The 22,074-nt window shown below is 36.0% G+C and overlaps 1 protein-coding gene across 2 annotated transcripts in view; it reads right to left on the minus strand.

Moving 5' to 3' along the window:
- Nucleotides 1-19,130, minus strand: part of herc3 (HECT and RLD domain containing E3 ubiquitin protein ligase 3) — a 29,266-nt gene extending 10,136 nt beyond the window's left edge. Inside the window, exons 1-20 of one of the 2 annotated variants that reach the window (XM_028450198.1) lie at nucleotides 19,043-19,130; nucleotides 15,746-16,096; nucleotides 14,436-14,595; nucleotides 14,136-14,212; nucleotides 13,639-13,860; nucleotides 12,605-12,696; nucleotides 12,281-12,411; nucleotides 10,848-10,999; nucleotides 10,054-10,127; nucleotides 9,295-9,416; nucleotides 9,163-9,222; nucleotides 7,864-7,975; nucleotides 6,332-6,521; nucleotides 5,925-6,088; nucleotides 5,690-5,803; nucleotides 5,494-5,517; nucleotides 5,302-5,400; nucleotides 5,032-5,202; nucleotides 4,056-4,199; nucleotides 2,954-3,120 (exon numbers count right to left, since the gene is read on the minus strand). In XM_028450198.1, the coding sequence (XP_028305999.1) occupies nucleotides 2,954-3,120; nucleotides 4,056-4,199; nucleotides 5,032-5,202; nucleotides 5,302-5,400; nucleotides 5,494-5,517; nucleotides 5,690-5,803; nucleotides 5,925-6,088; nucleotides 6,332-6,521; nucleotides 7,864-7,975; nucleotides 9,163-9,222; nucleotides 9,295-9,416; nucleotides 10,054-10,127; nucleotides 10,848-10,999; nucleotides 12,281-12,411; nucleotides 12,605-12,696; nucleotides 13,639-13,860; nucleotides 14,136-14,212; nucleotides 14,436-14,595; nucleotides 15,746-15,968 (2,498 nt within the window). In that variant the 5' untranslated portion in view covers nucleotides 15,969-16,096; nucleotides 19,043-19,130. Of the gene's footprint in view, nucleotides 1-2,953; nucleotides 3,121-4,055; nucleotides 4,200-5,031; nucleotides 5,203-5,301; nucleotides 5,401-5,493; nucleotides 5,518-5,689; nucleotides 5,804-5,924; nucleotides 6,089-6,331; nucleotides 6,522-7,863; nucleotides 7,976-9,162; nucleotides 9,223-9,294; nucleotides 9,417-10,053; nucleotides 10,128-10,847; nucleotides 11,000-12,280; nucleotides 12,412-12,604; nucleotides 12,697-13,638; nucleotides 13,861-14,135; nucleotides 14,213-14,435; nucleotides 14,596-15,745; nucleotides 16,097-19,042 lie in introns of those variants that run through there. The other variant, XM_028450208.1, reaches the window with a different exon arrangement.
- Nucleotides 19,131-22,074: the final 2,944 nt, after the last annotated feature.

Raw genomic sequence — 22,074 nt, forward strand, 5'->3', positions numbered from 1 at the left:
TGGGATCTCAGTGAGCTGGAGGATGGACACACCCTGAACAGTTCACAGATAATAAAACACAAACTCACATTTCTGCACTAACCTCTAACAACAGTGACTGTGTTGTTTTTGTGAGTTAGCATATTCCCATGCACTGATACTCATCTTTCTTTAAAGTGTGCAGACTAAATATGCTGTAATTACACAGAGGACAAGCTCAAACCTTTTACTGACTGCTATTTATAGAGGTGCAGCAAAAAGTAGGAGTAAAAATTAATCAGAGTAAGAATGTTTTGATATTTCCGACATTAAAAAAAAAGGAGGAAGATAGAGCAAGGACGTAAACTTTATCTTTTTGAGGACATTGTACAATCAACAACACATAACGGGGTGGAAATATACACAAAGGTAAAGACACACACAGACACACAACTAAGTCTTTGGGTCATTGAGTCCTTTAGCATTGTGTGCTTTCTCTGTAGCAACATGTTTTGCAGTTCTACTTGCAAATAAGCTCTAATTTTAAAGTCAATGGCCAAATGGAGACAATTAGATACGACAACAGCTGAACACTCCCTCTCTGAATTCACTGAAAACAACATCCATTCCACTGACTAACAAAACTGCTCACTAATTTGTCAGACAAAACTTTTACGTGATATCAAATGTACCCTGCTAATTTAGTGAAACAATGTTATTCTGCTTAAATTGGGATGCCTGGTTTACACGCATGCACTGCAGATTGTTAATCCCTTAGGGTTTATTAAGTTCATTAGGGAGTTTACTCTGCATTTGAAATAGGGCTGAAACGATTCATCGAGTTACTCGATTAAAAAAATTCCTCGAGGCAAAAATTGTGCCTCGAAGCATCGTTACATTCCTATGACGCGCACTATACGTGCAGGGACCGCACACTACTAGCGCGTCATCAATACGCAACAAACATTCTGCATTTAGTTACAGTCATGGCGGAGAGTAAGCGACAGAGAATGTCTAAAGTCTGGCATCATTCCTCAAAAATTAAAAAACAATGTGTGATCATGTGTTTACTGCAAACAATACCTGGCATACCACAGCAATACGACTTCAATGGTGCAGCATCTGAACCAAAAACATCCACATGCTGTTTTAACAAGCGTCGCTGAAACAAGGTAATATAGAGCTAATTTAGGCCTGGACCGATAATTAATAAATAAATAAATTAACCGTGAATAGTGAACCTGCAGAGTAATTACTCTAAAAAATAGTACACGACCACCAGCGGTGTCCGTCAGCGGAGGAGATAAGCGGTGTGATCAGAAGCACGCTTAAAAGCTTTACATTTGAAAAAAAGGGCATTACATTTGAGAAATTGTAGCATTAAATAATTTAGTACATCTCAGTGCCTGTGCTCTGAAGTGTTGTAGATTTTAAACACTGTCTCTGATCATCACTGTGACAATTCTAATGATGTCAGCAGCACAATATTTTGATATAGAATAGAAATAGAATTATTAAGCCCGAGATAAATACATTTTTTAATAACATAATTCCAGTGTTTGTCAAACACATACACACAGGTTTCTAGGTTACCATAGCAACTAGGCTCACCCAGGAAATTATATATTATTTGTTAGTAGTTAGTTAGTTGACTTAACTGTATTGTTATTTAATTGTTGGCACTTATAAACACTACATGGTTAAATTGCAATAAATGGGCTTAGTTTTGGAGCCAAGTTAAGTTTTTTAAAAAATAAAATAAAAGCCAAATGCTTGATCATTTTACAGCCACGTCCTTTTTGTTATGCATTATTTGTTTTGGTTGCTTAAAAATGCAAAGAAAAAAATAATCCGATTAATCAATTAATCAATCGATAAAGTGCTACATTAATCAATTCCAAAAAGAATCGATAAATGAAGCCCTAATTTGAAACTATATTAGCTTCAAGGCTTAACACAAGTTCCAGGAGTTTGTTTAAGGGAATTTTTGACCAGTGTATTTGTAACAAGAAGCACTGAAGACAAACTGATCTCCATATGTGCGACTTCTATCTGATCTGTTAAAGACGAGGGAAAAAATATAAAATTCAACCAAAGTCACTTTTATGTAAATCCAATATGTATCTGATATGTTGCAATGCGACTTTTGTCTGAATGACCAGGACACATTTATCCAACCTTTACTTTGGTAAAATCAGAAAAAAAGTCACAATTGTGCGTCCCAGGAGGAGAGGCAGAGAGAAAAAAAGTTCCTCTTAAAGTTAGTTGATTGTTATGGTGCCAAGTGTGGTTGTACAGAAACTATCAGTGTCACACGCATATAGACAAGATGCCTCCATATTTACTTCTGTAAATAAATGCCTGCATGGTCACGTATTACCTCTGGAACTTTAGAGTATACAATTTAGAGTACCATACACAAAATTGATAAAAGTCACATTTAATGTATAATATGAACAAGCACACACACAAAAAAAAACAGATTTCTATGCATTATGACCTGCTGTCTGAACGTAGCCTTATTCTTTCAAACAAATATTTTGTTAAAGCAGCGTGGCTGCATTGATAGTTCCATGATAAACACACCTGACTTTTATTATCCAGGCAAGAATCAAAATAGTACCAAAGACCATATGTTTATGGTCTTATGTTATGATGATGATGTTTAGCATCAGAATGTAAATCTAAAGCAGTGTTTCTCAAATGGGGTGTTTCACTACAGGGGTACTAGAATATAATACTAATTATACTATTCAGGAAGCAGTAAATACAGGTTCATTCCACTTATTTACAAAATAAGATTTAAACACACTTTAAAGTGTGTGTTATCCCTCATTCATTCCAATATTATGCTCTAAAGTAATTTTTCACAGAATTCTGAGCAAAATGTTGTAGTCAGACATAGGGGGTACTTGGATTCTAAAGTTAGAGAAAGGGGGTACTGGAGCCAAAAAAGTTTGAGAACCACTGGTCTAAAGGATGGAGCAACACTTACCTTGCCTCAGTGGGAGAGAGCTCTTTAAAATCATCCAATGTGTGGGGGACATCGAGCAGCTTCTTATAGAGAACCAGGGGAAAGTGCAGGTCCACCACTGTGGAGTTATAGATGGCCAAACCACAGATGATCCCGATCAGGTGAAACCAGTTTTGCTCCACAAAACACTAGAAAGATACACAGGAGAAAGAACAGCTTTAATCTGCTACTGCTGCTCAGAGCTAAAAAAAACAGTTTGACATCAAACCAAATGTAACTAAATACATTTTAAGAGTGGTCAATCTGGACTTCCCTTTTCACAATTTGATTCACCCAAAAAACATACATGTACCAGAGACAGAAGCCTTAAAAAAAAAGGTGCATGGATGCTGTAATGGATGAGAAATATATGGATACTTAATGAAAACCTCAAGCTATAAAATGTCAAAATAAATAAATGAGAGCACAATTACAAGAATGTACATGGGGTGATAAGTGATTTTAACCTCTGCTGTTTTGCACTGTCAACAACTTCATGTCAAAACACAAGGATCTTATATAAAGTGTCACAAAAAAAACTGGAAGCAAAAGTGACATTTGTGATGTAAGCTCTGGTACAGCGCAAATAATTTGTAAACTTTGAATATGAATAGGAAGGCATTATTGTAATATATATATATATATATATATATATATATATATATATATATATATATATTATAAATAAAAACAATTTTGTGTATGAAGCTGTACTTAAAAAAAAAAAAAAAAAAAATAGAAATTCAAAACCAGAATAGTGAAGTCGAACTTTAACTTTTTCAACCAGTTACAATTACTGAAGCTTTTGTATCTGCATATAAAACCCATCATAATATTAATAGTCTCGTTTGAAAGACACAGTCATTGCTGATGTGCAGACAGTGAGCACATCATGACTGACATGAACTATGATCTAGCAGTGAAATCTTTCCACGACTAATATAGATTTTTTTTCTTCTTGCAAACAAATAAATTCAATACGTTGCATAAAATATGCATAATACTATCTGCAAAGATATCGCACCCCCGCCAGAGGCCCCAGCCCAGCCCTCCTAAAGCACCCAAACAAACCCCATTGACTCACTTTGTCAGAGAACCACAAGAGGTTGGACTCTTTGTAACTGGTAAACATCCCATAAACAGGATCCATCAGCTCCTTCAGCAGCAACAGGAAGAACTCCTTGGTCACACCCCCAGCATCTACAGCCTCCTCTCCGTCAAAGATCACCTGCAGGGAGACATACTGTATGTTTAAAAGAAGAAGAAAAACGATGAGCAGCGTTAAGTGTTCAACATCTAATGTATGTTCTTCTATTTTCCATTCATTCATTAGCCTTCATTTAATCAGGAGAACCACATTGAGATTAATAATCTCTTTTACAAGTGTGTCCTGGCAGCAGTACATAAAACAAATCCCCATCGCTGTGGGATGTTGAGCAAGTCCCTTAACCCGCAACTACTCCATGCCCACTGCTCCTCAGTGATTGGTCAAATGCAGAGAACAAATTTCATATGTGTAAAAACATATTTCTTTGCAAAATAATCCTCAGGTGTGGCATATCAAGATGCTGATTAGACAGCACGATTACTGCACAGGTGTGCCTCAGGGTGGCCACAATAAAAGGCCACTCTAAAAATGATTAGTTTAATCACACAGCACAATGCCACAGATGTTGCAAGTCCTAAGGGAGTGTGCATTTGGCATGCTGACTGCAAGAATGTCCACCACAGCTGTTGCCCGTGAATTGAATGTTCATTTCTCCACCATAAGCCACCCTGAGGCACACCTGTGCAATAATCATGCTGTTTAATCAGCATCTTGATATGCCACACCTGTGAGGTGGGATGGATTATCTCTGCAAAGGAGAAGTGCTCACCAACACAGATTTAGACAGATTTGTGGACAATATTTGAGAGAAATAGGTATTTTGTTTGTATAGAAAATGTTTTAGATCTTTGCGTTCAGCTCATGAAAAATGCGAGCAAAAACTAGCGTTGCGTTTATATTTTTGTTCAAAGTATATAATATTTCAAACATAGTTGCTGTCGTTTCATCTCACCTTTAGTGGCTTCTTAAGGTCCACATCTGAGTACACGGCGATCTCCCGCAATGTGTCACTGACTAAGTGGCTCCTGCGCACATGGAGCACCAGATAAGGGTTCCGGGCAAGTTGGGGTTCCAGTGTGAGCAGCATAAAGACATTGTGTAGGTTTGCACCGCTGACTGCCATCTTTATAACAGGCAAAGGAGAAAAGAAATAAGAAGTTAATCTGTTTAGTCAGACATCAAAAAAAAAAATGTTTTAATCAAATTTAAACACATTAAGTACCTGCATTTGCAGTTCAGCATCTGTTTGCAGCATGGTTGTCTTGGCTTGAGCGTTCAGTATGAACGGGTAGGCACATAGGTTCACTGAGAGAAAGTCACTCTGCAAAGCAACCATCATTGTTCTTATGATGACACTCGTACATTATGCAGAGTTAAAACTTTTAGGTCTGAAGGTTAATGTTAGAAATAGTACCTGTGAAGGGGATGATCCCGTTTTCTGCAAAACAAAAGGAAACAGGGAAGAAAATAATTAGACTGGGCATGAGATGAACTGTCGTGACAATGAAACGTCCTCTGAGAGACTTGTGAACAAATGTTTAAATCACATAAGAGGAAATCGCTAACAATCAAATTTGAAGGTAATTTTTTCAGAAAAGAGGAGCACTCACAATGTCTGCTTTACTTAGAAACCATTTGAGGTAGTCTTCGTGGATGTCCACGAGGCTGGTGATGTCAGAAATGTAAAAGTGATTGTACTCCACATGCTGGGCCTTCAGGTTTACCTGGTAACATAAAACAAGAGCGTGATTTGGCTGAAGCTGAGTTTCTCCACAGACTGCAGAAAAGCCGAATGTAGAGGTAATGTTGTGTTTACAATAGCAGCAGGTGGAACATTGTGGATACCTTATGAAGTTTCTCCAGCAGCCTTAATGTGGAGAGAAAATAGTTCTCGTAGAACATGGGCACAACCAGCGTCTTGCCTCCAGTTAGCAAGAACACGACGATGCTCTTGTACATGTCAACCATTCGAGTGAACACGTTGCTATCCACAAAACACCACCAGTTATCTTCAGGGGGGAAAGGACAGAAACAATATTATATAAAGAACTCAACTCCAGACACTCTAAAATCAGGAAACATTGGGGAAAGGATTAAAAAAACACAAACATATTAAAATGCAACGTTTGTATCTATTCACATCGTCAGAGAAACAAATTTATTGTAATAAAATGTGCATATTTACAAACAAATGCAACTTGAATGTGACTCCACGATGTAGAAAATGAAGTGTGTGCATGCAAACAAGATACCCAATACTTTGCTGGGATTGGCGTCTAGCCGCAGGATGGCCATAGCCAGAGGTATAGTGAGGCGAATGTAGTTCTTGGAGTCTTGTAAGGCGGGGTACTCAGACAGGATGAGGTAGATCCTCATGGCCTCCACATCAGGGGGTGAGCGAGGCAGCTGGGGGATCAACAGACTCTCAAAGCTCTTGGTGGCCTAGATTCAACAGAGGAGAAAGACTATGTGAGACTGTTTAAATGTAAACACACAGGCAATATGACTGAAGTCTGTACGCACACCACATTGACCACAACTTTCTGTTTAGCTCAAATAATAAATCCTTAAAATAATTTTAAAGGAAGATTATTAGTCCTCTTGGTTTATTAAGTCAGACCTTTTAAAAGAAGACCCAACATCACACACAGTAAAGGCTTGAAAAGTGACAAAAGTATTATATTATTATTGTGATATTAAAAAGAAAAGAAAAACAAAAAACTAAATAAAACAACAAATATCAGTTAAAAAAGCTACAAAAAGAAGTTTGACGATTAACTACATACAGTTAATAAACAGAATTTCTGCAAACAACCTCAAATAAAAAATTATGCTTTTTTTTTTTTTTTTACAAAAATTTATTATTTTGCAATTTTAAGCAAATGCATTACATTGTTGAGTATTCATTCTGAAATAAATTTAACAGAAATAACTTTGCCATCCTACCATTTTAGTTGCTTTTGTTTCAGATTGAGATTTTTTGTATTTAATTTTTATTTGGAGAGTGCACATTAATGAACACCAGTACAACACTGTGAATGTACCAGATTTAGCCATGAGCAACGTTCCATTTGAGCCACTTTTGCTGGAATTTTCCCATTCCATATTTCTTCGCGACTTTTAGTGCTTTCTTGTCTCATTTATTTTTCAATATTTAATTTTTTCTCAACCTTAAATCCTTAAAACTCTTTAAAACCAATACCAGAATGCTAAGTCTTCATGTGTTGACATTAACAAACACATCCGGGCTAATCAGTTTATATTTATAGCAGCCACAATAATGTTACTGAAAATCAAAATCAAAGAGTATCACTTGTATTTCATACCATCATTTACATAAAATCCATATAATTACTCAAAATGCCACTTAAATGCAATTTTTTGCTCATGGAAGCACTGATTACACAGTTTCCCACACTTACCAGACGACTAACGACTAATAATGAGGTATGGCACCTATAAATAAACAAAAATGCATCCGATGACCAATACTTGAGGGTGTATTCACAAATAGCCACCTCTTTTCATTTTAGGAAAGCATCAATTATCAATAGCCTGTTTTCTGCCGAGTCATCAGACACACCAGGTTTCTGCTGATTGTTGTTTGTTGCTTTCATGCCTAGAAACTAGGAACACATGGCTTTGGATGCTAAATGGTAGTGAGTGAACATGATGTATCTTTATTAACCTGTGAATAAGTGAAACAATGCTGTTTCTGAATTAGAGGATATGGATATAATGTTATTATATTATGTTATAATTTAAAGAAACCGTTTCTTGTTACCTGCTCCAGAAGTCCAGAAAAGCCTGGTTTGCTGAGAGTCTCAAACAGCATCCTGACAGAGTTTAGATCAATGCCAGGGATTTTGGGGTTGGTTTTAAAGTGGATATCATCGCTGTGGAAACAAAAATATGATGAATCACAAACAGTATCATTTAAATGGCTCTCAATCTCTGATAAGGAGTAAAGCTAAATAAAGTCCCTAAAAATCTTAGAAACACAAAACCCAGTTGACTAAAACTTTTTTTCTTCTAAATGAAACTCCTGGTTGAGATAAAAAAAAAATAATAAAACAGCGCGATTGTTTCTCACAGATTGTTCAGCATGCACTTTCTAGGCTTTAATTAACGCTTCACATGATCTGCAACAGGTGTTTTTTTCCCCACCAGGCTCATCTTCACAGCTTGTTCCCAGGACACGATTAACATCTGCTGATGCCTCTGCAAAAAATCCATAATGCTTGGAGTGCATTTGATGAGAGTCACCGAGCAAACAGTTAGGTCTGACAGATGACGTCACAGATTGCGTGAGCGAAGCAAGGACAGAAATCGACGAGTTCACACACTTGATGAGTACATTCAACTATGAATAATATAATCCATAATGTCTTTGCTCTTATCTCGGTTCATAGTAAACCAATGGATTCCAGAAGAACTTTCCATCTTTTGAATTTGTGGAACATTATTTTCCAGTTGTTTGGTTATGATCCCTAAACAAGTGACTTAGAGAGATAAAGTGAGCGATGCTCTGCAGAATTTTACAATTGTGATGTTGAGCAGGACAACTGTTATTCCCATCTGTCACCTGCAGGAAACCAGTCCAAAGATCATGAGCATGTGCTGAGCTACACAAACCAGATACATGTACAACGTAGGGCCAACTGAGAGTATACAAGTTATTTCATGTTTACTCTGATTGTGTTTTAGTTTGGAAATCTGTTTATTTTAACAACCTCTTGGCTATTACTATACAGCAAAAAAATGAAAAATAAAAAGCAGTGTGTAGAATAGTCCAGAATTGACCAGAAACGTCAGGTTTCATCCTGTTGGTTAGTCTGAAAAAGGTCTTATTGCATTGTAATACTTCTGGTTTTTGTTATATAGTCTTCTTTTGGGGTTGTTTTTTGTTTTTTTTTAGCAACATTTCATTGATGCTGCTCCTCAACGTTGAATTTGAATGCTTTGTAAGTCAAACAAGCTCAGCAGCTTCTTCTCCTTATGAAGAAAAGCCTGATTATACCAGAAGCCAGAGCTGCATGTCCATCACATGAAGATTATTTAATAATAAATTAGGTTTCTGTACCTTTGGTCCAAGAAGCTGGCATTCCAACAAGCCGTCGACGAAAGCTGATTAACAATGTCACTGAAAAGATAATGACATATTTAATGTACATTTCTTTGTAAAGCATTCTTAGACAGTATAGTGTTGACTCACGTTGGGACAGAGTCTTTGTTGTACATCAGTTTCAACCTCCATGAGTTTAACCGTTCAAAATTGATTGTGGAGAGGCTTTTACTGACATTAATCTCTCTGAAGTCTTCTGGGAAGGCCAAACTCTGTGGAGAGAACCAAATCGCGTAATTAGCAAAGAAGGAGCATTTTCTAAATCAAACTGTATAGTAAAGTTTATCCTGGTTTTGTGGCCATTTCCTGAAACCTAAAGAACGCTCAAAGTTGAGTAAGTACTTGAACGCCACCCAGTGGTCAAACAAATCTGATCCACTGTCCACACAGATGACTAGTGGAAATAAAACCTTAAAATTTTCAAGTGAGACCAAACGTTATGCACCATGTTTTGAGATTGTTCTGTACTGAGGAGTAATCCTTAGACATGAAGCAACCCATACAGCACTCTCCCTTCAGTGAATATGAAATGTGTTTATGTGATGCTTTCATAGTAAGTGTATCAAGATCAAAGAAATACATAAAACATTTTTTTGCCTGACTTTATTTCTACTGTAATTATACTCAGGCTTCAGCCCCTTGTTGTTACGCTTCTATTTATGGTGTCAATAGATGGGCTTTAAATAGTCCTAATTCATTTATTTCTGCTTTGGCATAGTTAATATGAAAAGTAATAGATAATAAAGTTTTTTTTTCAATGGGCTTAACATTCATGTGAGACAATTTCCTAAAACACTACTGAGACAGAAACACATTTGATGTCAGTTGGTCTGTGAGGGAACCACATACCTTGTCAGTTGAGTACAATAAGAAGCTGTGGTCTCCTCCGGAGATAATTTTGGTCACTATACATTGTTTTGATTCTTTTAAAAAAGAACAAAAATATCAACATAAACACATTGGAAAATTTCATACACGTTTAGGGTTAATACAAATCTGCTTCAAAATAAGAGCTCATTTCCATAGTACCCATTCTGCATATTTTGTATGCCCGATAGTTTCAATAACATTGCACTGCTGTGTTTGTCCATTACCTACATCAGAAACACCACTAAAAAAAAAAAGAGTTGTGGTTAGCTTGAGCTTGAAAAATAATTTTCAGCTGAATAAGTGTTAGGTAGGTTATTTCAGAAGCCTCAACACTAGGAATTAAAATCCTATGTGTGGGATAGTTTTCCTTCTATTAGAGGATGGAACAATTCATTGAGTTGAATTTACTCTCCAAATATTTTCTTAATTTGTAATAAATAAATAAAAATTACACTGCAACTTTACTGGCTTTCTATAAGGCACAGTTATAAATCCTTAACAAACTGTTAGCAAATATTCAACAAGCAACTTACAACTCATTAACTAACAGTTTATTAATGATCTATTAACTCATAACGGATTAAAAAAAGAAACTTCACTATGGTCAGTTTTCCATCTTAAAGCAAGAATCAGAACTGAACATCTGTCAACATCATCTGTACGCTTCCTCTCTAGCAGAGCCATATTTACCATCACTAAACACATAACCAGCTATGGAATGTCAAAACAAATATTACTGTCATAGTCACTTAATAGAATGTTAAGTAACTTACCCCTCGTATGGAAATTTCCTGTTAAAAAGCTGGCCTTGATAGGATATGGGCTCCGAGCATCCCCCATGATGCCTGTTCCCAGCTGGCCATGGCTGTTACAACCAAACGCATACACAAGTCCAGAGGAAGGCACAAAGGCCAGCGTGTGATGCCTGACGAAAGAAACAAAAAACAACAACTATATGTTTGCCATTTGATCTAAATTGAATTTTTGACCACCAAAGTACTTCCAAAGAGCTTTACAATATTAGCTTATTCACCCATTCACACACCAATAGAATAGAGCTGCCTCAGTAAACCATTGGGAGCAATATAGAGTTCAGTTTCTTACCCAAACATACTTTAACACTGGGATGGAACCCAAGTATTTACAACCTGTGCCTCAAAGCCTGGTTTATGAAAGAGGATGGATGCAACTAATGTGACCTTCTTTGAAAAATGTATGCTTGTTTATGTTGTGTTTGAAAAAGTTATAAGTAGTTAATAGATCATGAATAAACTGTTAGTTAATGAGTTATAAATTGCTTGTTGAATATTTGCTAATGTTTGTTAAGGATTTATAACTGTGCCTTATAGAAACCCAATAGATAACTTACAAGCTGTTAGTTAATAATTCATAAATTACATGTTAACTGTCTGTTAATGATTTATAATTATACCTTATAAATTAGTAATAGACTAGAATTAAGCTATTCGTAAACTACTTATTAATGACTTGTTAAGTATCAGTTAAAACAATATTTACGTTAATGGGACGTTATTCTAATGTTGCAACTATTTCTCATTTAACATATATAAAGTTATATAAGTTGGTCAAAATGTCTGACATCCATAATTGTCAACAAAGGTTTCTGTACAAAATATTAAGTTCTGATTTCTATTGTCTGAAATACTTATTTTATGCAATAAAATGAAAAGTAATTTGAAAATCATACAATATATTTTTGTGGATTTTTTCTTTAAACATTCTGTCTCACACTTGAAGTGTACCTACAATAACAAATACAGACCTCTCCAGTCTTTGGAAGTGCAAAAACTTGCATAATCAGCAGTGCAAATACTTATTTTCCCCACTCTAGTTATAAATCATTAACATACAGTTAATATGCAATTTATAAGTTGTTTGTAGTTTGTAAGTTATCTATTGGCTATCTATAAGACACCATTATTAAACTACAAATATTCAACAAGCAATGTATAACTCATTAACTACCAGTTTAATAATGATCTATTAACTATTTATAACGGATAGTTATTATCAACTGTTACCGAAAAACTAATTCAAATCTGGTGTATCTACAGTTACACAAGTGACTTAAAGTGTAACCAAAATGATAAATATATGTAAATTAAGACTTTAAGATACCGGAGGGAAAATTGTGTTGATCTGAATGAGTAATAAGAAATAAAAATCATAGGAGCAACGACCGTACCTGCCACAGGAGATCTGGGACACCTCAGTTCCCATGAGCTCCATCACTCGCCTTGGTAAAAGCTCATTATTGGTGGAGCCATGGCCCAACTGACCCCATGAGCCATCACCAAATGTAAACAAACCACCATTCTGAAAAAACAAACATTCCCGTTATTATTTGGCTCTAATATTTCCGTGCATTTGCAGAAGTTTCTTTGGAAAGACCAGAGAACATTTGGTAATCAGAGCTCTCGGATTGGTGTGTTTAGGTAGCGACTATTGTCAATTATATCCAAAATATTTGGTGGCTGATGGGTGGTGCCTACATGTAAAGAGCAGTTACCTTTGTGAGGGCTGCTGTATGTTCATCTCCACAGCTGATGTAAACAACTTTTTGAGATCTCAAAACCTTGATGTGGCACGGGACAGCACGGTCTGAGGACGAAAAGATCAAACACACCATCAAAGATGATCCTTCACTACTATAATGGTGCAGTAACTCGAATGAGTGGGATTCAGAAAATATGCAGATGAAATTGTAAACTTTTTCTTATTTTCACATTAAATGAAGAAACCGAAAAGGTAAAAATGACTAAAAAGTAAAAAATAGATGTCAGAAATATGTAAAATACTGTAAATGGTTTAGAATCCTCGTTGCTGTTGCTTTGAACACGGGAAAGATAAAGGAGACTGCTTATATATAAATTTATTAACATTACGGGGGAACTTAGTAAGGCTAAACAATTAACTGAATTTACGATATTATCGCGATATCATAAAAGTTTCTAATTGCAAAGGCTGCAATTTTTCTCTGGTCCTGTCTTGTACTGCCCTGTTAAGTTTAGAGAGTGTTTAAGAAGTGCAGTCCACATGTTTACTTCGTTTCATGAAACGTGAAGTTAGTTAGATATGTTGAAGAGGTAAAGCCACAGATTTGTGTGCTTTATTGTTGTAATCTGTGCTTTAAAATTTATATTTTATATTTAATTAAAGTTGAAATAAATCTGAAATTGTTTATTATGAAACAGATTGATTTATTGCTTGTGTTCATTGAAAAATACATGACAAGAGGCCCTTGAAAAAACTTATTGCATATCAAATTGCAATATTGAGGAAACAAAACCGCAATTAGATTATTTTCCAAAATTGTTCAGCCCTAGAACTTAGTTACAATATGATGAGGAAGTACGTGATATAGAAAAAAAAGCAAATGGGTACAGAGGACTAAATTAATGACAAACACTAGAGAAAAGGATTTTTAGATTTCCCAGTCCAAATCATTGTACTTGATCCAGTGTCACAAAAAGTGAGGGAGAAAAAACGTCAAGCTTAATAATTTGCTGTTTGCATCTTTTTTTCTAACCAGCAGATAATTACCTTGTTTGTCATTCAGGCCTAACTGACCAGCTCGATTTTTACCCCAACCAAACACAGCCCCTGATAAGGACAGTGCAAAACTGTGGTCCCCCCCAGCGGTTATCTGTGCCAAAGGGATCCCTGCCAGAGACTTCAGGGGCTGAGGGAAGAGCTTGCTGGGTTCTCCTTTCCCCAAACCAAGCTGTCCACTGGAATTCTGGCCCCACGTGAAGAGTTGACCATCTAAAAGCAAAACAACACAAAGCATTGAGACTACATGCTTACTTTCCACTAACTGGAAGATAAACAGGTTCTTAAGCCCTAATGTATGCATTCTCACTTGTGCATTAACAGACATTAGCAAACAATTGAGAAAACATTACACTACAAATTGCTTGTCATAAAATATGCACTTGTTAGCTCAAATATTGACTAAAAATCGATTTTTTTTCTCCAAATGTTTATTTCATCTCAATGCCGTTTAGCTATGCTGCTGAATTATGAGAAATCTTTCACACCTCTTGAAAGTGCGATGCAGTGCTGATTCCCACACATGACTTGGGAGATGCTGTGGTCACACAGCCTCTTTACCAACCTGGAAAAACAATGCTTTTAAAAATCTTAAGCTCAACAAAAAAAAAAGAGATGGATTACATAACTTTCACCAAAGTAGGCAGACATTGTTGCAACAATATTGTTGCAACAATATTTTGAAAACTATTGAACTTGTGAGATTACTACGGTAATTTATATACTGAATAACTATACATAACATAACTAAATGTAAATACCAAAGTTTGGGGTTCTGCGTTAGTCACCTTGGGATTCGAACAGCTGTCTCTGTAGTCCCCAGGCCAAGCTGTCCATCTTCGCCGGATCCCCAGGCAAACACTTGTCCCCTCGCACTCACAGCCATTGAATGGGCGCGACCAGATGAGATGGTGGTGATCCTCTGAGTATCTAGACCTGCTACCAACTCTGTGATCAATGGGAAGAACTTATGAGACTTCCATTTCTGGTTATGTGGACATTGTACAGCCTGGACTTCACCTCTTACTGCACAGTGTGCATCAACAATCTGTGGCTGTGTTGGAAATGGCACACTCCATACTATACACTATAAACTCAATGAGCATATTTTCTTTTAAGTGAGAAAGTGACCAAGTAGAATATCAACATGAGATAATTTGATCCAAATAACCTGCAGAAAAACATTTCATGCCCACATTTCAGAGATTTACGAGACCCGCCATTATGCTACCGACAAAACTTCCTGTTAATTTCAAAATGAGAGCCCTATTTACAACAGCGTTAAAAAAATGAATGGAAGACAAGAAGAGATGCTTTTGTTTTGAAAAGACTATTCTACATTCCGCTCGCAATGCATCATGGGGCAGCCGAGTATGACTAGTGTGTCCACCGTGCATACTTCAAAAATGTTCTGATAAAGTATACATCCGGGTATTTCTCGTGTACTCAATCTTTTCATACTATCTAATATCAATGCACTACACACTCATTCTGATGCCAAACTTAGTATGAGAGTAGTAAAGTAGTATGCGTTTTCGAACACAGCCTCAGACCTATCATTTTAACTGTTATAATGCACTGCTCGCATTTTAATTTGCTGTTGCCTGAGAGGCCAAATGCAATGTTCTATTAAGCTCAATCAAACTCAACTTTAGAAAAACATTTTTTTTTAGAATACATTATGCATTTTCTGTGAAATGAGAGGAAACTAGGTGTTACAAAGCAAATATAACCGGCAGAATTAAAGCCACAATTTATATTTTACTGCATTTTATGATAGCTTCATTTTAACAAAAAATAAATAAATTCATGCCTAACCATGCAAACATACAGTAAATATAAATAACGTTTTTTTTGTATTTTCCACTCAGTGACTTCAAATTCAAATAATTCATTCTTAGATTATAGATTTTTTAAATCAACTGGATTATTTGGCAAATTAAAAGAAAGGAAATGTACTTTTTGACTGTTGGTTTATTAGCACTATGAACAGTAAACGTTGCTGATTATTACTGTCGTCTATCAGCGGAGCCGTGCTGCTGAGGACGCAGCGTGCACTCATTTCTGATTAACTGCAGTTCAGTGAGTCACAACTCACCCGGGGAAGCTTCCACTTTATCGTGACCCAGCTGTCCACAGCTGTTCAAGCCGCACGAATAAACACTGCCATCGTGTAGCAGGAAGAGAGTGTGCTGCCCTCCACAAACCACCTCCTTCAGTCCCCTGCCGTTGAACATGTGACAACTTCTGGGTTCAAATACGGGGTTCCTCTCCATGCCGATCCCCAACTGCCCATCCTTGGCGTTGCCCCAGCACAGCATGGTAATGAAGGGGGAGGAAACAAGCGCCGATCTGAAGAGGCAGCCAGAAGCGTGGCCAGATGGAGGAAGACTTTAGTGTTCAAGCTTGAGAGCAGCCCCGCTTTCTCCTCTTCATGTAAATTCCAACTCTGGCAGGAAGAGAAGCAAAGCTATCACACCGTCTTTTACTTTCAGGATCATCACCCTCGACATGCCAATCTGCACAGCATTTTAAGATTGGAGCAGGTGCATCTGTGTTAGCATGTGATGTAAGCACCAAGGCAGAAAAAACAGAGCATGTATTTAAATAAACCCTTTAGGTGTAATCCTAGCTTAGGCGACGTCCTGCGGTCCAGCCTTATTATCCATCATCTCTGTGTAAGCATGTGATGGCTAATATTGCTGAAAAATAATCACCATTAGAGAAACTGAAAGAAGGAAGATGTGCACGTCAAATGTTGCCATTGTGTAGCTCTGACACAAGTGATAATACTGGCAAGGGAACACCGACAAATTAATGTGTCCTGAGCCAAGCAGAAAAACAACGCTGTTGCAACATAATCAAATATTACTGTTGATAGTAAAAAAAAAAATTCAATATAGTATGAAACAAATGGGATATTTGTCAAAAAAATTATTCATGCAAGGTTTTTTTTTACAGATCCACAGTGTTGGGGACATGGGGAGTCATTTGAGGTTAGCAACATGTTAAGCAGCTACAGCTGAAAGTCATCAAAGAGGTGTTAAGGGTAAGCAACACCCTCACCGCCTCCATTATCAAGGCGTATGACACTTTGTTTAAACTTTCGTTTTCTTTACCTGCACCTTTTTTTGCAGACAAAAATAATCAAAGTGTTTTTCCAGTGACAGCTGATGAACAATTAACACAGCTAATAAAATGTTTGTGCATTTCAATTGTCACTGGTTGTAGCTTTAATCATCATGAAGCCCTACTTTATGACTATAAGAAGAAAAAATATTTAAAAAGAAACATTTTGGAAAGTGCTTGAAGAGTACACATGGAGTCTAAACAAAGGGCATAATAAGTGGGGTCCATTTATCATCTGAATGATAAAAACAAGTTCAGTTCTGGTAAAGGAAGTTTTGAAGAAACATTTGTGTAATCATATCATCATCTTAGACCACTGGTTCCCAATCTTTTTAAGGTCATGACCCCATTTCACTCATATCTGGTTAGGGCTAGGGTTTTCCCCTAGAATTAGTTTTTGATCAAGTTCCGTTATATGATGTTATAAATACAGAGTATCAACTATTAGTGCACAAAGTGAAAATGCAACAGCTCAGATATTTTATACTGCATTTTATTTGATAAAATGAAATAAAAGAAAACTTTTGTTTGAGATTGTGCGTGGTAAAGAATAATATATTTCCCCCCATTTTTTTCATGTCTTTTTTCTTTGTTTTTTGCACAATTATTAATTAAGAATAATCATGTAATAATAACAATATCTAAATAAAAACAAAATATATTTTTAATCACAAACTTTTTCAGGCGACCCCATTTTAATTCCCGGCCACCCCACATGGGGTCAACCTGAAGGTTGAAAAACCCCATCTTAGATTAACGAACTAGTACAAATTTTAGTGTTTCTCTGATAACCTAAACAGAGTATTCTGCACATGCAGCATAATTAACCTAGTTTTATGACTTTGGCCTGTTTGGATTATTTGTTCTGTTTCTTAGTCTAGTGCTAAAAGTTTCCAATACTGTCGAAGTGCATGCGTGTATGTTTACATAGTACATACAGTGGGGCAAAAAAGTATTTAGTCAGCCACCAATTGTGCAAGTTCTCCCACTTAAAATGATGACAGAGGTCTAATTTCCATCATAGGTACACTTCAACTGTGAGAGACAGAATGTGAAAAAAAAAATCCAGGAATTCACATTGTAGGAATTTTAAAGAATTTATTTGTAAATTATGGTGGAAAATAATTAGATTAAATGTAATGCATGGCGCCAAAATAGTAAGGAATGGAGGTTATTTTCTGTTTTAGAGTTCATAAATGTAGCAATATTTGGAGCCTCAGTGAGAACGTTTCGATTTTGAAAGTATTGTAAATTTTGACAAACCTTTTATTTTATACAGATGCCTTTGTGGAATATAATTTAAGTTCCAATTGTGCAAGTTTTAATCTCTTCCTTTTTAAGTTTATATATGAGATGTTTACTGTATGCAAGGGAACGGTGGACAGGTTTATTATTACCAAAAATAAACGTGGGGGGTGTCAATAACTAGTAACTTTTACTTTGAGTACTATTTAATTCAGCTACTTTTTACTGGTACTTGAGTTTTTTATGTATGACATACAATGTCAATCAAGTAACAGTACTTCTACTTGAATAGGATATATCAGTACTCTTTACATCTTTGGGTGTACCATACTTCTGCTTGCAATGAGGTAAAAGAAAAGTGAATATCAGGAATCAAATGGTACTGTATGTGGGCTGATGGATGAGGGTAGGAACATATTTTATCTTGCTTACAATATTTACTATTTTATCACAGGATTTTGCAGCATGTAGCTTAAAAAACTGTTTAAACAGAAAGTTGAATTGTGTCTTTAAAAAAGATAATTTATACTGATGTTAACATTAAAACACGCTTTCATGAAACAAAACGTTTTATTACATTATCATTTTTTGCACATGTAATTATTTCACCATACACAATAACATAACACGTATTAGTAACGTTGACACAGATCTAGTAGTTTCATTAAAGTGTGGTGGGTAACTATCACACAGGTGCGTGCTTTATTAGCTTCGTTAGGTCAGTAAACGGAGGACAAGCTCATCAACTGAAGCTGAGCTAGCTTTTATATTCCCATGACGGCACTGGGTTGTTGTTGTTTTATTTAAAACACAATCTGGGATAAAAGGGAATTTAAATCTCTCCCGACATTAGGTGAGTGTCCTCAGTCACAGACCAGTGACGGCTAACGTTAGCAGGCTAAAGCTGCACGGAGTCCTCGTAATCAATTAGTTAGCATAACATTGACCTCCCCCTGCCCACAGAAGGGAGCACACAGGTTACAGCTCACAGTACTACATTAAAATAATAACAAATGTTTACCTTGAAGGGTGCATTCTGGTTTTTGACAACTGGTTTCGGTTCAGCAGCTCAGATAACCAACGAGGAAGTCCAACCACTGGCAACGTCATGACGTAATATAAAAGGCACGCACGCACACCCACTTGACGTTTGTTTTGTTTAGTCATCCATTACTCTTGTATTTTTTTATTTTTTTATTTTTTTATTTTTTTTTTAGCAAAAGTGCACATTAAATACAGGTAACAAAAAAAACAACAACAACACGCAAATGAATAAAAAATACAAGATAAATAAATACGGTTTTAGAGGGGATAAATCAATGGTACAGTAGAATATAGATTTAAAGGGGGCTATGGTTTTTCTGTTATGTAAATTCTTCAATCACGTTTAACAAGTTTTTTTTTTGTTTGCTGTTTTTGGCATTTAAAAGGATTTAAAATATTACAAAAATGAGTTGTGAAAGGGATTAAAATTAGGTTTGATTTTTTAGTATTTTGCTTTGTGTATAAAGAAAAAAAAAATGTCCAAGTATAATAATATTGTTGATAAGGAAGTCATGATGTGAATTATTCATAAATCAAAGTTAATATCGTTTTCTGAAAATTCATTTAGTTGAGGGATTTTAGTGGAGAGTCAGTCATGGATGTCAACGCATAGAACATGTGAAAATGTACGGTGGAAAAAGAGACGTGGTTTCTTCTTCACAACAAAATGTACAATTACTTGTTTCAAAACCAAATATTTGCCTCAGCAGGGCACTATGAGTAGATTCAAATCAATATCTTGACATGGATTTCTTTCAATTTAGGGGGAACGGGAAATTTAAAGTAATGGGTTCGTAAAAGTGTTATAAAAGTGTTTAGATATTGATTCTTTTTATATGAATGGATTGTCTTTTTAAAAACTGGAAATTTAGTTGCTGAAGTTGTGGCCTAATATTTTCTTACAAATTACACTATATTTTAAGAGTTGTGTATATTTCAAGAGACTTGTTGAGACCAATAAATAAGTCTTCTAATAGGGGTATGTGTACCCCTAGGGGTACGCAAAGGCACTACATGGGGAACTTGAGGCAGAAACACTGGAAAATTAACAAATGACAGCATCAAAAAATATGGAGTTAAATATAGCTTAATTTTTTAGTTTAAAATGTGGTGTGAGATGACCAGATATGATAAAAAAATATATAAATAAATCTCTTCAATTTTTAAAAATTTTTTTTTTTTTAACCAAAAAAGTGTGAGAACCATCGTTCTAGTAGATGTGTTTGACTATGTAGACTATTTATATTTGTTGTTTTAAATGTTTGGGAGGAGGTTAAAAAACCTTTGTTGTGTTTAAACATTATTTTATAATTCAAACACTAACACCAATTCCATAAATACAATTAAAACTCTTCATGAAGGGCGACTATAGCTCAGTGGTAGAGTGGGTCGTCTAATAACCAAAGGGTTGGGGGTTTGAATCCCGCTCTATCCAAGTCATTGTTGGTGTGTCCTTGGGCAAGGCACTTTACCCACATTGCCTCATATGAATGGGTATAAATTGTACATGAATGTATGTCATAGGGCAGCCGTGGCTACATTGTAGCTTACCACCACTGGTATGACTGATGTGAGTGACTGGTGTGAATGAATAATGGATTCTGTAATATGCCTAGAGTCTACTCTAAAAAAAAAAGTGATTCAATCCATTATTATAAAGATCAAACTAGCACTGTTACTCTAGTTTTGGTCTAACAAAACATCACAGTTTATTTTCATAAGTCCTAGTTTATTTATTATCACAAAATAAAGGCAACCTACATTGTGTTAAAGTTTCCAATCAGGGAAGAATTATTCATCAATTTGCAGCTAATAATTGTTTTTTTTTTTTAATGGAAAAACAAGTACCTCTTTCAAAAGCCTCTGGAATGGATTTTATTTTACCAGGTAAAGATTGTACACGAGACAACTTTACAATATACCAGTTAAACTGATCGTTAAAGGTGCAGTCTGCAACTCTTATAAAAGTGACTTTTTGTCATATTTGCTAAAGCTGTCACTATGTAAGGACAGCTTTACATCAAACTAGTAGTTTGTGTGAAAAAACAGACTCGTTGAATTCCTCCTGCTGCTCCTGCTGCCTTTGGCAGATTGCTAGAATGCACTGCGACCGAGCAAAAAGAACCAATCGGAGCCAGGACTGTGTTCAATGGACTGTCTGACAGCTGTTGCTCACAGGCATCGCCCCATTCCCGGGCTGAAGCGCCATCTTTTTTTTTTTTTTTAGTGTATGGTCTGGAGGAGTAGAAGACGGAATTGGTGAGTTTTCTGCTTGAAAGGTAATTACTGCTGCTTATTTACATTGTTTGATTGTAATTGTTACACTAGAACTCTGTAGTGCATGTGTTGTTCATGTGCGCACAGCAGCCTCCGTGTGAGCTGTTGTTAGTGACACTGTGTTGCTGCTGCTGCTGAGGTGTGCGCACATTGAGAGAGAGAAACGCTGCAGTAATATGCTTTTAACAGAACATGTATATAACTGTGATGTTGCTGTCGAAACTAACGTTAGCTTGTTAGCTCCTCTGAGGGAGGGAATTTGGAAAGTTTGGAGGCAGGGCAAGAGAGCAGCGGGGAGGGAGGGGGAGAGAAGGATCTGAGAGTTGCAGACTGCACCTTTAAATATTGGGGCTCAAACCACAATTTAGAAGCAGTAAATGTAACAGAAAAACATATTGAACATTTCTCTTTATTGTGACAATCCCTAGATTTTTACATGCTACTTACTCCCTTGCATTAAGAAAACCATTGGTTAATCAATAGACTTCAATTTCATTAGCAAAAATAATAGTCACTAACATGAAACATGGAATTGATATTTAATTTCTTTCCTATCCTTATAACATTGTTTTATGTGAACTTATTTATGATTAAACCCTCTATTATGTGCTTCCAAAACCATGCATTTTAAAAGAAAGCCTGCAATGGATCCAAATGTAATGCCATATGCATATTAAAATTATTGCATCCATTTTTTTTGGAAATTCTGGTATCTTGTAAAATAAATAAAAC

Source organism: Gouania willdenowi, chromosome 1 (genome assembly GCF_900634775.1).
Source record: "Gouania willdenowi chromosome 1, fGouWil2.1, whole genome shotgun sequence".
Classification (NCBI taxonomy): Eukaryota; Metazoa; Chordata; class Actinopteri; order Blenniiformes; family Gobiesocidae; genus Gouania; species Gouania willdenowi.